Raw genomic sequence first — 16087 nt, forward strand, 5'->3', positions numbered from 1 at the left:
CTGGACAACTGTCGAAATACTCGTGATGTGTACGAGGCGACTGGTTGCCTTACAAAAAATATTGAAAATCTATAAAATGTAAATAAATCATCGGCGTGCAAATTTTATAGTAAACCAGTTCGCACCATTTAGATAGCTGTTTGGGCCGAGAAACTGTAGGTAACTTCCGCTAACCTTGCATGTTACTACTCACGCGAACGGCGTGATAAAATGAAGTGGTAAACTGATGAATTAAATCATCGACGGATACCGAATCTGATTGACGTTTCCATGTTGTTTTTTTCTTCTTCAGAAAAAAAAATAGAAGAAACGCATCATGTTGAAACGTTTGATCGTGAACTAATATCTCTCTTGGTCGTCATCTATATGCATAAGCATGTTGAAAAGAAATAGGAAAACATAAATAAATATTTTGAAAAGAGAAAAAATAATAAAATAAAATGAAGAAAAAAGAAACTTGTATTCTTGTGCGTGGTAATTTGAGGCGCCATTCAGCTTCATGTATTAACATACAATAGGCGGATTAAATTGCTTTACGTCCGGAAGGTAGAAGCTCGGCGTTGACTTCTTTTTTACATTTTTAAACCAGCTACTTACAAGGTTTATACATCTATTTTATTTTATATATTTTTTTTTCATGTTTTACATTCGACGATGAGTGTACCAAAAGTTTAATGGGAAATAGGTATTTACATTGAAGTACCGCGCGTTTGCATTGTCGATAAAAAAAAGATTTTCCTGACAGGTGGTACCTACCTATAGTAATTCTGAAACAAATTATGTCTTACGAATTCGTAAAAATCCGTTATTTTTTGAAAATTTGTGGCCTCAAAGCAGCCCCTTCTCCTTCCTTAGTAACATTTACTATGACGAGTAGGATGGGATGAAAAACGCAGACCTTTCCTTTTCTCGAATAATGCCAATTTCAAGTTGGGAATATGCGATTAAAATTTGAGTTTTCCATTAGGAGAAAAAAATGGAAGCAGGAAATCCTCAACTTGAATTAGAGGTGTCATTTTCATAAAAAGTTAGTTTTTCACAACCGAAAGTGCTTCAATTTAAAATTGATGAAATCCGTCATATTTATCAGATTTCTTGAGTACCTATGTATATGATATTTTTCAAGTATCCAATACTTTACAGTTTACACTATATTTATGTAGTATAACGTCATGTTGCAAAATAATCGCCAACATAGGTGGCTCTTAAGGTGATAATAGACAGATAGAGACACCAATGAGTCAGTAGCTTTTTACGTTTCATTGATTCTATACTTGTGTCTGTTGGTTTTTGTTATACTCGGTATCGGTTTAGAAAAAAAATAATGTCTTCTCATTTATCGCACAAATTACCGTGGTACCTGCTCGTGGACTACGTGACATCTTACAAAGACCCAGGAATTAGTCTTCCTGTAGGTATTTGTAACAGAATCCACATCACTAACAAAAAAGTGGAACTGCAAGTGAAAAATCGTAACTACTTCCAAGAAAATGACGTGTGTCAGGATTCGACCTGCATCACGAGACCCGAAGAGAAAATATTTTACAAAGGCACCAAGAAAATGAAAATATTCGCACGAAACAGAGGACGCCGACAAGAAAGATACGACGAGGAAAAGTTTACCAAGTTTCTAAGTTACTTTGAAAAAGTGGTGCTTGAATTTGCCCGCACAGAATTGAACACTCCTGCCAAGGATCTTCAGTACGAGGTAGAAAATGCAGGTCTTATAGATTGCGAAAGGTGCGATAAATTTACTACTTTATTAGAATTCGGCGATAAAAAAGAGTTGTTCAAGTACAGTGATCAAGAAATTGAAGATTTCTTCGCTTGCAGTCATGGCGGTCAAGCGGTAGGAAGAAATTTACTTTTTCTTATGTTTCAAGTGTTGACTTTTTATTTTACCATGAATATCATTCTGCACGCTGACGTGAAACAAGATGATTGGCCTTTTAGCATGAAACCAGGTTCGAATTTCAGAAATGAGTTATCGTATCCACACGATGGGCAGACTTTTTTACCTCATAGCAGAAAATACCTATCGGAAGCTATGATTGATTTAGAAAAAACTAAAATTTTAAACAAAAATTTATTTAGGTTTATTTACTTTTATGTTATGATGAATTTGAAAATTGATGGAAAATATTCGTTTCTAGAAGATTCGGGGTTGAGTTCTTGGTTTGTTAGAAAAATGCTGTAAGTTCATATGTTCGTCTATACTTTTACATTGATAATGGGGGGGGGGGATGTAAATAGTGAAGAAAGAAATAAGGAATTTTGATCAGCTATTCTTGAATATAATTATTTAAATGTTAATCGTTGTTTTTTTGCATAGTATTAGTAAATGTTTTTTATTCAATTTTTTTGGTTTTGTTTTTCTCATTCTACATATCTTCAAATTTTTGATGAGGTAAGATTGATTATTGTGGAGACCAAGGCCAAAATCAAAAGATGGCAAAAATTAATGAGAACAGCTTCAGAATGTGAACATACATAATTTCAAAAATATGTGTTTCATTATTCCTCCTAGTGAAATGAGTAGTTTACTCAGCTTCCTTGACTTTTTCAGAAAAGTTTAAACAGGTCAAATTGCCGCTATTTTCCAATCCCCTCCCTCGAGGGGGCTTATTGCAGATCTCACTTGTCAGCATTGTAAAATACAGAACTAGATGAGCTCTACTGTGCGAAGCGAATGCCTGATAAATTCGCGCTCACCTTAGAAAAATAAATGCAATGCAGACTACAACACATGATGAGTGTGAAGTTTGCATACTCAGTCTAGCTTTAGGCATTTCATGGAATGATTCAAGATGTGTCTTGATATAGGTGATTGACCGAAGAATGAATGTGTAAATTTTTTGAAATAAAAAACAAACATTTAATTAGGTCAATTTTAAAACAATATAATGCGGTTAGATGGTTACATTCAATATACCTAACTGATAATTGGAAGCAAATCTTACTAAACCCCTTTCCTCACAGGTGTAATAATCTTGCAATTATAAACACCAAAAAAAAAAAAAATTAACGACAATCTGCCATCTTTTTGATCGGGCATAAATGGGAAAAATTTGAGTTAAAATATGGGTGCGATGCAGTGCTCCATTTTTCAATGTTTCAATAAAACATAATCAGGAAAGATATGATCAGGGGATACGGTACGTTTTTTTACTTTCAGAGCCTTCGAAATTTGTAGTTCAAGTTTGTGAAAATCTTCAAAAGAAGTTCCATTAGTTTCATATTCAAATTTTTTAAAAATTATGGCAAGGTTGTCAAACTTACACAGATGGTTTTGGGGCTCGCTATGCTTAAAGTTTAAACTTATGAAAACGTTGAAGCATTTTTGGGTTTTTTGTTTCTCTTCTTTATGATTCATATTTTTAACACTAACATCAAACCTGGTGTGCTACAATTACATGAGTAATTGAATATCTAAAATTCTAGTGCCTTTCATTTCAGACAATACGATAAGAAAAAACAAAAAATGAAAAAGTGCTTCAGCATTTTCAAAAGTTTTAACTTACAGCAAAGCTAGCCTCGCGAGCACATCTGTGTAAATTTGACATTTTTGTCATCATTTTTGAAAAAGTTGAAAATTCCAGCCTTACTCGAGTTGATTGTATCTTTTGATCTGCAATTCTGCATAGTACATACATAGATGAAAATTGAGAATCATGAAAAATGAAAAATAAAACTCTCAAAAATGTTTGATTATTATCAAAAAATTGAACTTACTTTAGACCTTCGAATCATGAAGGGTTAAAGGTTCAGTTTTCAAAGAAATTTGGTGCAGTTTCTAACCCCTCTTCCTGGATTCATAATTTACCTGTCCTAGTGTCCTGATCTACTCATAATGTCGAACTGCCAGGGTTGATGACAAAGTGACTAGCTTTTTCTTTCAGTGTGCCAAATTTCAGCTAGATTGGATTGATAGAAAAAATGAAATGATTTTTTTCTCCATAAACATCAACTTGGAAGTAAGAACTATCTCTATGATGTGTACTCTGATTACTCTGCACTGATTTTTTGTCATTGCATACTGGTTTATGGAAAGAGTAAAATCTATGCTCGTGTGTAAATTTGAAATTCCATCTCGTCGACTGAACGTAATTGTATTTACCGTCATCAATGTTATAATCGGAGAATTTCAATTAGTCTGCGTTAAAAAAAAAATATATGTACTACACAAAACGCTGATTGATTATGGTTTTTTTTTAAACAACGAAGCGAACCATCGCATCGAAATTTCTACGTATCTTATGATTAATTAACAAATTGGCACAAGTCGAAACAGATTTCGAGTTATTTTCAGCGCGATTACTTACTTAATCGATTATGATGAATATTGCATCGATTTGCGAGTTAATCGATTGTCGAAGTGGTTGCGGTAATTTTCAGCTAAAGAAAATATTTTTCAAGTTCAATAGGGCGGTGTTTACAATAACACAATAAGAAGTCGTTTTTTTGGCCAAGATTCTAATGTGTTTTTTTCTTCTTTCTTTTTTTTTTACAGAATGCTTGTTCGGGAAGCAACACAAAGAATTTGGATCGACATGGTTTCCCGATCTCGGCCCCCCTTTCGATGTGATGTATTGTATTAGATGCGAATGTCTTAAGGTAAGATGAAAATTTCGCTCTTTGCAGATTACGCTCGATGTGAATTTTTTTCTCAACTGTCTGATTCATTTTTTATGCGAAGATATCGTCTATATGTAAAATGTATGTGTGTGTATACGCATACGAACTCGACTTAGCGTATTTTTTTTTTTTTTTTACTTGAGTTTAAATCGTTCGAAACTAATAACTCTCGAGACCGGAGACCAGACTGTTGTGCTGACGAATGGTCGCGGTCGTAACGTACGTTTTGGCGCTAACATCCTATTACCACGAAGACATAAAATGTTGCCGGCAGGTTTCAAGTGTAATTTATAACTCATTAATGAAATTTTAAAAATGTCAGGTTTTCAAAGTGTCGATGTCGGTTTATTCAAGTGTTAAAATGTCTGAAAGAATTCAACGAATATTACTCATTCTTATGCATTTTTATATTGTTCTTGGTTGATTAATTGATTCCTTCTTTTTTTTCTTTTTTTATTTTCCACGTTTGTTCGAATGCACGACTGTGGTGTGGTCTGATTGGCGAGAGTCGTGTTGCCTATCTTGAAATAAGAAGGAACAGTTACCACGTTATGATTCATCTTATAGTGCAAGTTTTGGTTTCTAATGTGGCTTTTAAATGTGGTAATGAATTAATAAAAAATTTATGTACTTTTTTTCAATTGAGGCAAAAGTGGATCCATAAATTCATATTTTCAACAACTTCTCAGATTTCCCTAATTTTTTTTAGAGGGGAGGGGGATGGGGTAACTTTGCAAAAACTGTTGATTGCAATTTTCTAAAAATGGAGCGTCGGACTATTGTCTCGCCTTCTCCATCTCAGCAAAAATTGATGATTTTAAAATTACTTGGACCTTTTGTTGTTTTTTCTTCTTCTGGTAGAAACGTGACAATAGAACCCGTTGAATGAGTATACAAAACTTGAATTTTTTGGAAACTTTAAAATCTAAAATTTACTATCGACCATGCACTCGACCAGTTCTACTTGATTTTTAGATTTTTTTTTGATATTCATTGAAAATTCCAAATTGTCATAATCATATCAGCTAAAATATAAAATTTTTGTCAAAGAAACAATCCTGAATATTTGACACATTTCCTCTGCGAAATTTTCAGACGACGCGACTAGAAGGAAGAGGAGGCGAGAGGTTATCAACGTCAACAGCTGTCGAGAATTATCAATTTTCCTCTAGTTTTAGATGTCTGAAACATTGTTTGATCCTATTCGTGAATTTATACACCTACAGAACACAACTCGAAGCAAAAACCAGGCACAATTGCGAAAATACTCGAACTTGACAGGTGTTATAGGTGGAGATATTTCACCAAAAAAAAAAAGAAGGGTGTCGAATGTCAAATAACGAGTTTAATATGGTGTTGTCTTATATTGACTTATTGAACGGAACGTGTTTGTGAGGGATGAACACGTCGTCGTCTGTCGCGAGTGATCAAAGGATTGTGAACCGGTTTCCGTCTCGAGTACATTTTTTATGTCGTACCTTTTGTTTTGCTTTTTTAAGCTCGAGTTCGTTATATCGTTACGGTTTTTCATTATGTAATGAAAGTTTAGGTACTCGATATTTGGTCAATTGTTTTACGCTCACGTCAGATGTATAGGTAAGGTAGTTACCTAGGTAGGTAGGTAGGTACCTAATCCGTGGTAGCTGGTTCAAAATTCTACCTTTTCCCCTGTAAAACCAGCCCAATGTTGCACATTTTGTTGGTGCATAGAGCAATAACACTTTGACGCCAGCTCGTGATCGTATGTGGGCTTGTATAATGTAAAACCTCATGAATGGTCATGGGAACAAGATTCATTCCTCATTTAGGCGCATTTCAAGGTTCACAGTCTTGTAAAATGGCTCATTATATCGAAAACTTTATGTAAAATAATTTTTAACCGAGTACGTTACAGAGATTTTGTCCAACTTCATGCCAAAAATTAAAATATGTATTTGCGTTACTCGTGACAAAATTTGAATATTGTTTCGTGTTTGTGTAGAAAAAAAAAGTGTCTGTTGAAAATTAATACTTACTAGCTGCAGTAATAACGAAAACGAGGCGTCTGACTGACGAAATATCGTCGAAAGGTTTTGCACTTGCGAGTAAATTTGGTAGGAAATTGAATCCATTTCAACATTATTTACTCCTCCTTTTTGATTTTCTTGAATTGATCTTCATCTATCAGATATGCAACCAGTTATGTTTATGATCAGGTATGATTGCTGCTATCGCAACGATCACTGAATTTTGTCGAAGAAGATCTGTCAGATCTGTTACATCTGCAGCATCTCAAAAATGCACTTTTTGATCAAGAAAATTGCATAATTCCATGATTATGCATTTAATCAAACTTCATTCATTCATAAAATACACATTCTAAACCAGCAGACGACAAAGGTCGTAATCGCGAGCATTAATAGTTTCGAAAGATATTGAAATAAATAAAAACTAAGACGTATCAAGTTGACCTTTATTTAATGACTAATTTTGATCTCAACGTGCTCATTTTATTTCTCGTAGGTTACCAAAGATAACAGAATTAGCGGACATGTGAAATGTAAAAACATAGCGAAAGATTGTCAAGAATTATCGTGCGAAGATCAGATACAAGTGGCAGGTCGATGCTGCAAAGTGTGTCGGAATGACACTGAATGTGAGTAGAACATATGTTTTCATTGTATAGTCGCGACGGTATATTTATTATACGAAAATTTCGAGTTATTGAAATAATTACAACTTGTAATTTTTTTCGCGTTTGCAAAATTTTTGTAATTTGGTGGTGTTTTATGAGGTCACATTGCGAATATGATTTATCATTTGATCGCTGAACTAAAAATAATTTTTCTTTTTTTCTTGCATCTTCTTGTGTTTTTTGTGCACGAAACACTGATTGTTTGTATTATTGCCTTGAAATTGAAAATCCATGTACTTGACCTAATGATAGATTTGTCGGATGAAATGAACGAGTAAAAAGGTTTGATGAAGCTTTTGAGACTCGACAGAATTTTAAAAGAATTTTTAATTTCGATATAGCGACGGTGTTTTGTGAAAAATGCAGATTAGTCCTTTTTTTTTGAAATACCTTCGATTAGATTCCTGAGGACGTTGAATAGTTGAGAATAAATGCAAGAAACACAGTGATTTGATTACTATGAATTTTTTCTTGGTACTTTCCAACTGTATACTATCAACTAAGTGCAGTGAAATACTTTAAAAATTGCCATCAAATTACTTTAAATTACCACTTGGTATTTCCTTATCGGATTATTTTGAAATTCCTCCAAAATTTCTCGGTAATTACCGTAATACTCAGTAATTACAGTTCATCATGGTAAATCACCTGGTAATTGCGCAAATTAACTGGTAATTTAGCCATAATTATTGCTGTAAGGTTTAATAATTACCTCATCAATCAAACATGTCCATAAAATCATCGGGCAATTACAGTCTATTTTTGTGAATTTCATCTGAAAATCATCAAGTTATTTACTTTTGTCAAAAATGTGCAAAAAAATTTTCCTTCAGTGTATTCTAGTGGTTTTTTTTTTGGGCAGCAAGAAAACATACGAAAAATTAGGAGGGAGTTGAAAATAACTATGGGAAAAATAATTATTCAGAAAAGTCAAGGTTGCGAAATTCGAAGATACAAAAAACAATATCATAAAAACGGTGGGGGGCACAAATTTCGTGCTATCCGAATCCATAAAGAAAGGTACCTACTTGATGCTGCAAAAAATTAAGTATTTTTGGTCTGAAAAAAAATTTGAAAAGAAGTACACTTTATTCGTATATGAAAAGTGATGAAACATTTGAAAAGTTGAGATCATTAAAAAGTAATCTCTTAATCTGCGAATATTTTTGCGGAAGCTTTCGAATTCATAACGTGAGTACATGAACCGTATCTAAGCGACTGGCACCTACTCTTCTGCACAAAAAAATTAATGTTGGGACATTAAAAAAGCACTCGAGAGTAGACCTATTTTTACCTACATTTACCTGTAGGTATGTTGAATTTCGCAAGGGATATTGAACATGATCTTGAAACCATAGGACAAAAATTTCCATAATGGCACCATCGAAGGTCAAAGTTTGATAATACATAGTACGTAGTTCCTCGAAAAGATTGGAATTTTTGAAAGTCAAGTACCACATATTCCTACTTGGCTGCTGTCTAGTAATTGTGGCGTTCGCTTCATTCATGCGAACAATAAATTTTGTAATTTATAAAAATCACAATGGACCGAAAAAAAAGCTGTAATATACCTACCAGTTTGAAATACGTTGTTGTTGTATTTTTGAAAAATGAAATCTTTTTCAAAACGTGTTACTACCTTGTAACTAGATATACTAATTGATAACAAATAAAAAGGCGGTTTAATTATTATAATTTATTTGGTAATCCACTTTTCCCAAACTGGGACTCGGTGTATGGTACCGAGCTAATAGAAGGACGTCTATTTCTCTCCTCGTGCTTACCAAAATTTGAAAAGTTGATACGATTTTGAATTGCTCGCTTGACGAAGTGGCTGTCTCCGTAATTAAGTCGTCGTTAATTAAAAATTTAAAAATGCATTTCGGTACTATCAGAAATGCATTTTTTACACCATGAAGCGTAAATTTTATGAGTGTTTTCATTGATTTTTAATTGAGCCAATGAGATACTCAATGATGTAGGTACCTAACTGCATATTGTCATGTTTGTTAAATTTATAATTGGACGTGCTTCTATATTGTTTTATTGACCTTAACGATTGTTTTTTTTCTCTCAAAATTTCGTTTCAAAATGCCAAAATGTTTTTCCGTTAATGTAAATAATATTTTCAAAGCCCATTCCAATTTCAATAGTAAATGAATTTTCAATTCGTATGCATGTTCGTCGCCATTCGAATGGTATTAAAAATTCATGAAGGTCATTGACACGAAGTCTACATTGGCGCTTTGCAAATTTATACAGATGTCCGAAAATTTGTGGGTGGATTTAATGTGTATGGAAGCAAAAGTTGGATGAAATAAATAATACGTACGTGGCACGAAGAAGTTGTAAACTGACACCGTCTCAGTAACTCGGAGAATTTTTCTGATTAACGATTTTATAATATTCATGTTAGAGTGTGCGGATTGAAAAGAAGTAGAAAAATGGTCGGCTCTAATAAAGGGAAGAAAGTGGGTGAAATAGGTTGAAATTTCATTTTTACGGGTGTGTAATAGTATGGAAGAGACTAGGTGATAGAATAACTATATACGTGTATTTGTATATTTTTAAACCCACTTTTATATGATGTATAATCCACTTTTCTTTCAAGAATCGCATTTAAATGTCATGTTTTAATGCGCGCTGTTTTGCCGATGTCTTTTTTCTTTCTCTCTTGCTCACTTTTCTTCACTAAAACACTTCTACAACATTTGAATAAATTTAATTTGATCTCTTGTTTTTAAGCAAATTTGTGGCTTTGGTCCAAATTACCTTTTTTTCTTCTTATTTTTATCGCTTTTAATGATCTTAATTAAATGATACTTGAACAAGTTCGGTTTTTATCATTGGCGGAGTTGTTTTCATATTTATTCGTTATCGTTGCTGTATGGGCTCGAGCCGCGTAAATTTTTCATTTCAAATTGACATTTCACTCGTGGTTTATGGAAGTCTCTGGTCCTACTTAGGTTTCTTCCTAATAGTACGATGATGACAGTATTGAAGTAACATTGAACTTCGATATGGTCGATTTAATTTCAAATAACTTTATAGAGTCATGATGAAGGACATTAAGTCGATGCTCTGTATAGGGCTAAGGTTCGTTGTCGTTGTAATTCGATTGTTTTTCATAAAATTGACGCCATTCGAATCCACTGAAAATCTTATTTTTTGCATCCATCAGAATCCTACAATAATGATGTCAGTTTTTGTCGGTTTTTCACGATTTTTAAAACGAAAATTTGGATTTTTTAAATAGGTATATAGCTACCTACTCAATTATTATGATATTTATAATTATGTACTGATTTACTTATGATTTTTTTGCAGCTCTTGCAGTTCAGCAAGATTCTACTGCAGTGATAGTTACTGAAGAAGAAGAAAAAAGTAGTAAACGTAAGTATGTACAATTTTACATACCTAATACGAAATGCAAGTATTTTTTTGTAACACAGATTTTGGCAAATTTAAAATCTACAATAACAATCTTTCAAAAAAAAAAAAATTGTTTCCAAAATCTTAAGAAAAACGTCTCGTTTTTTTGGCAAAAATTTCAAAATTTGCTAATAATTGCCAAAAAGTTCTGATAAAGTGAAAAATTTTCATTTTCTTTCGTAAATTGAGTTTCTTTTTTTTGACAAAAAATTGTAGAAATGTACCTATCACTTTTTCGTTAATAATTCGTCAAACAGTCCTGCCTTTTGCTAAAACTGCCAAAATGTTGATTTCATCGGATTCTAATTGAAACGTTTTGTTTCGTATTTTTTTTTTTTTACCTCAAGTGAACTTAATTGAACTTTTTTTTGTTTTTTTTTGTGATTTTTTTCTACATTGAAAGGTTTTGCACTCGATTTACAAGTTTTTTGATTATTTTTTAGTGACCTACTTTTTCAGACTTTTTCGATTACTAAAGTTGATTTTTTTTTTGAATAAAAAAATGAGGAAATATATAGATGTCTAAACAAATTGGACATCCCCTCCCCCTCTTTCCTCTATTTCACGTGTCGTTGAAAAATATGGAAAAAATCGGTCCGGAAAATCTGAAGAAACTAGAAAAAAATAATTTTTCGAAAGATTTGAGACCCTGTCACTAAACACGGGACATGTGAAGGAAGGGCCAAAGGAGCAGTTTGTCTTGTTGAATTCTACCGGAGTTGGAAAATTTTAGGAAAAATAGGTATCAAAAATAGGAAAAATACGTGGAACAATTCTCAAAATGGTTTGAAACTTGAAATTATGTAAAATTTGACTTTTTTTCACTGAATTTTTTACGATTCTGAGTAAGAATATTTTCAAAAATATTTTTCGTCAAAAAATGCAGACTTCTAGGTAAAAAATTAGAATATAGGTAGTTGTTCATTTTGAATTTTTTTTTCAGATTATGCGGCGCTTCTTACGAATACATTTTACTTAATTCATAAACATGACGCGGTCAACATGAGTACTGCAAATTCATTAGGACAAACAGCTACTGGACGTTTCACTTTGCACAAGAAAAATCTTTATTATTCTTTTATTACATCTGCGTATCCTTTACCGACGAGGCCAAAACTTGTGCAATTTATCGACAATAGCGGAAATATAATCGAAGAACAACAGGTAAAAATGGGGTGGAAAATTTTCAGTTTTGTTCGCATGATTGGCATCTGTAACTCACCTATTTGAAATATGTCTGTACTATTTATTTATTTACGTATTTGCAGGTACTTCCTATGGGCAGTGTTTATCAAAATTTAACTGGTAAAGTTTGCGGCGTATGGAGACGAATGCCCAGTGAATACAGAGCTGCATTGAAAGAAGAAAAACTTAACGTCGCCTTAGTGTGGGAAGAATACGATCTACGTATACAAGGATCACTGATGAAGTAAGTCATTTGAACGAGATTGTTATTAATTTTGTATGCTTTGAATTACCTATTACTATCACTTCTTCGTCCATATTTAAATTTTGATACATAATAATTTCGCCAAAAGTGATAAAATTTAATTTTTTAATTTAATCGACGAAATAATTGCGCTATAAATCATCATTACGATGATTTCATTAGCGTATTATAATTCGGTAAGTAGGTATTCGATTATAGTAAATCATTCATCGCCCTCGTTCTTGCTCGATTTATTGGCATCGAATATCGAGAAGTTATGGTAATTTGTTGGGGAAAAAAGTGTTGCGGGTAATTTTTCATTCGAATTGCATGAGTTAGGATTAAGTTACAATGTAAAAAAAAAAACTCTGTAGGTGGTATCACCTTCAACCTGTTCGTACATAAATTTAATAATGACAGACCACCTACCCCATGTTGTTATTATCGATGCGAAATCATAAAACGTTATTAACAAGTTTAAAAAATCACATTCCTATCGTATAAGTAATTAAACAGTACGATTATTAGTGTATCTACAGAATAATATGTAAATGATAAATGATGTTTATGATTCGTCGTTAATTTTTACTCACTAATTTCATTTTTCCAGGTATGGGCCTTTGACAAAAGAGATTTTCAGTTCGTTGATGGTTTCGGTGGAAAACTCGTTGAATACTGATTCGGTCGGTACAGCTATTGTGTCCATTTCGAATGTTATTCCCACTATTCACATCATGGTCGTGTTCACTGGATTACTCAGCTCTAAACGAAAACTCGACGACACTGTGCAGTTGAAATTGTTTTCCGAGAATAAACAAATGATATTATCAGAAGGGGTAGGTACAGGTAGCCTTAGTGATGAGTTTTTTCAGACTGAACTCGCCATTTTTTGATGCGAGTCTCCGCTTTCTTCTCTTTTATTTTTGAGGTTTTTGATTTGAATATTGAATTCAGGATATTTCATTTCTTCTGCATTTTTCATATCTTAACATTGAAATAAGAACTTGAAAATTTGAAAAACAATGATAACAATAATATTATTTGATAAAATAGTAATATTTTGAGGAAATATCAAAAAATGGAATTTTTTTGATGTTTTTCTGGCATTGAAAAAAAAAAAATTGAAAGAAAATTTAAAAAGAACAAAAATGGTTTAAAATTTTCAACAAAACATTAAAATTTGAAAAACTCCTCCCTTCAAAAAAAAAAATGAAAATTGAAAACATTATCATTCAAGTCTAAAAAAGTGAAAATTTGAAAAAAATGATAAATATTTGACAAAATTTCAAATTATGACTTATTGTATTAAAATTGTAACAAATTGAAACATTTTTTAGAATTTGAAGAAAAAAACGGAAGCATTGAAAACATTTAAAAATAATATTCAGAAAAATAAAAATTCCAAAAAATTATACATTTTTTAAAGGAATTTTCAGGATGTTTTCTTGTTGTTTTTTTTTTCATTCAAAAGTTAAGCTCACTTCTGTTATGATTAACCCCCTCCCCAAACAAGGGTAACATGGGAGAGGGAGGAGTAGAGACTTGTCGAACTTTCTGCCAAAGATTTTATTAAAATACCTGCTGAAAAATCCATAATTTCAAAGCATTTCGACTTGAAAATCAAGGAAGACCCTCCGAATTAGCACGAATTTTTACGTTATTGTAAGCCCTTTTTAAGTAGGTACCTACTCTGAAATGTTGGGGAAAATTCCTAATAAAATGAGAATTGCACCATTGTTTTTATTTTTCGGGTCCATCAGTAGTGATTTGATCTTTTTTTGCCTTTTCCCAAATGTTCCAAAACATCTCTATTGTGATAAAATGCAATTTTCTCGTAAACTCATGTAAATTTTGAAAAGGAGATAGAAGTGGAATATTTTCTGGCGTCAGATGTTTTTGTGAAGTGAAAATTCCTGTAGATCTTAAAAATTACCTATTAACCGAGGAGAGAAAGGAGAAGAGGAAAAACTGAGTCGATGGCTTTAATTTTAAGCAGCCATTTTTTCAATTTTGAAAAAAAAATGACCCACCCCAAACCTGAAACTTCAGCTCATATTTTAGTAATAATGAAAGTGATCTCACGTACTCGTGGAATAAAATTTATGCTAATGATTTTTTGCTTATTTCCCGACAGACAATAGTTGTGGAAAAACCATCGGCTGAATTGAATATTATCGAATACACGACCACAGTTTCATCAGTTGACCTCGTAGCTCTAGCTCAACAGCGTGTCACTCTAACCCTGTCGTCGGCGAAATACAAAGAACCAAAAATTGTCGGCAAAATTGCCTCTCGAGTTCAGTGTGAATTGTTCCAGACTGTTTTATCTACATCACATTTGACCTCATCGGGAAATAACAAATTCATGCAAATGTTTGTTTAATTCTTTTTGTCCCTTTTGATGTATTACAACGAAACATTTTTTTTCTAATTGAAAAAATACCTGTTATTTTAGACCAAACAGAGCATCGGGAATTTCATGGATGTTTCTCGATAAAAACAGTGCTCTGCAATATCACGTAGTATTGGATGGCATTTCTGATGTTTCTGTAAATTTAGGTAGGTATGCAAGTTCGAGTTTTGTATAAGCATAATTTTGCAACAATATTTCAGCTAATAACAAATTTTCCTTTCAGTTACATCACATCATTCAACTTTAGTTGAAGACTTGAGTTCGGATTGGATGAAAGGCAGTTTGAAGTATTTAAATCCGAAATCTTTGGAACAGCTGTACCGTGAAGAATTAGCTATACATATCGCTAAAATAAATGATAACAGTTCAACTCTGCTTCAAGGTCGTTTGACATCGAAACTAATCGCCGATGCTAAAGATACTTCAAATCCTCTATTATTGAAAAGGACCGACACTTCAGTACCTGCCGACGTATTTGGACTGGTGTGGGCTCGTATTGATGGAGAATGCAGTTTAAATTATGATGTGAGTAATTTACCTACCAATTTGTTTACTCGAGGTCCATGTACCTACTAATTATTACATATTTGATTTCTCAAAGTAAGTTCATGCAATAATGGTCTCCTATAAAGTAAGGAGACTTTCAAAAATTGCACTCAGCAGCGAAGGTAAGTTCGTGCGGGTGCGGGGTTTTTTATATCTTGGTGTCAGCAGCAACGCTCTCGCTATACGCTCCCTGAGCGCTGAGCTCCCCAAAGACAAGGACTGGCGCGTGCGGTGCGAGTTTTGCTTTATATACCAACCAGCTGCTGTACTTCATCAGCGAGTAGTAAACATGCTTGTTTATGTTTATCATTGTTGCCAATCTCACGTAAAATTTACCTCGTTTCTCAGTGGAACTCGCAATTGACTCGCAATCACCGATACCTACTTACATTATTTTACATTATAAATTATTGTTTTTTTTTCAACTTTTTAAAATTTATTATTTGAGACAAGAATACGTAAATCATATAAAACTTGAAAATGTTGATTTCAGATTTCACTCGTTGGCAAAGACATAGACACTCAGCAGTATGAATTATATGTTGAAGATATTCCATTCCTTGCCCCGGGGGCTCCGGTTGCTAGACGATTGTTAGAAGAATTCAAAGGGCCCAATGTCGAAGGGCATACTTTCGGATTATCGCAATTGGAATTATTAAGACTGGAAACAGGAGTAGTGTTCCTAGATGTATGGGACAAGAAATATGGACAATCCGTTCTCAGGACTAGATGGGAGAAAGTGAGTTTTAAGTTGTAAATTTTTATTGCCTTCGAACATCAACACTTTTTATTTTTCGTCGATTTAATGCTTCAGTGAATATCTGCAAGCAGTTAAAAAAAATTTTTGTGCATTATTCTTCATACCTATTAAAATTGAAAATTATTACGAACTGCAAAGATGTTGGTACCTACAACAAAATGAATTCAAAATGATCGAAAATTCCATAAATAAAATTTA

At 32.9% G+C, this 16087-nt stretch overlaps 1 protein-coding gene and 1 non-coding gene across 10 annotated transcripts in view; one reads left to right on the plus strand and one right to left on the minus strand.

The window, feature by feature from the left end:
• The window catches only part of sog (short gastrulation), a 35971-nt gene that overhangs the window by 15868 nt on the left and 4016 nt on the right, over positions 1-16087 (plus strand). For all 9 annotated transcript variants that reach the window (XM_065343942.1, XM_065343944.1, XM_065343945.1 and 6 more), the window contains exons 3-12: positions 4511-4614; positions 7138-7270; positions 10637-10702; positions 11685-11905; positions 12010-12170; positions 12781-13006; positions 14305-14543; positions 14626-14729; positions 14807-15108; positions 15623-15868. In XM_065343942.1, coding sequence (XP_065200014.1) covers positions 4511-4614; positions 7138-7270; positions 10637-10702; positions 11685-11905; positions 12010-12170; positions 12781-13006; positions 14305-14543; positions 14626-14729; positions 14807-15108; positions 15623-15868 — 1802 coding nt within the window. The remainder of the gene's footprint in view (positions 1-4510; positions 4615-7137; positions 7271-10636; positions 10703-11684; positions 11906-12009; positions 12171-12780; positions 13007-14304; positions 14544-14625; positions 14730-14806; positions 15109-15622; positions 15869-16087) is intronic.
• LOC135833522 (U4atac minor spliceosomal RNA) lies at positions 15223-15352 on the minus strand. The gene has a single exon (XR_010556490.1). It is a non-coding gene; the product is annotated as a U4atac minor spliceosomal RNA (small nuclear RNA).

The sequence above is a fragment of the Planococcus citri genome, chromosome 1 (genome assembly GCF_950023065.1).
Source record: "Planococcus citri chromosome 1, ihPlaCitr1.1, whole genome shotgun sequence".
NCBI lineage: Eukaryota > Metazoa > Arthropoda > Insecta > Hemiptera > Pseudococcidae > Planococcus > Planococcus citri.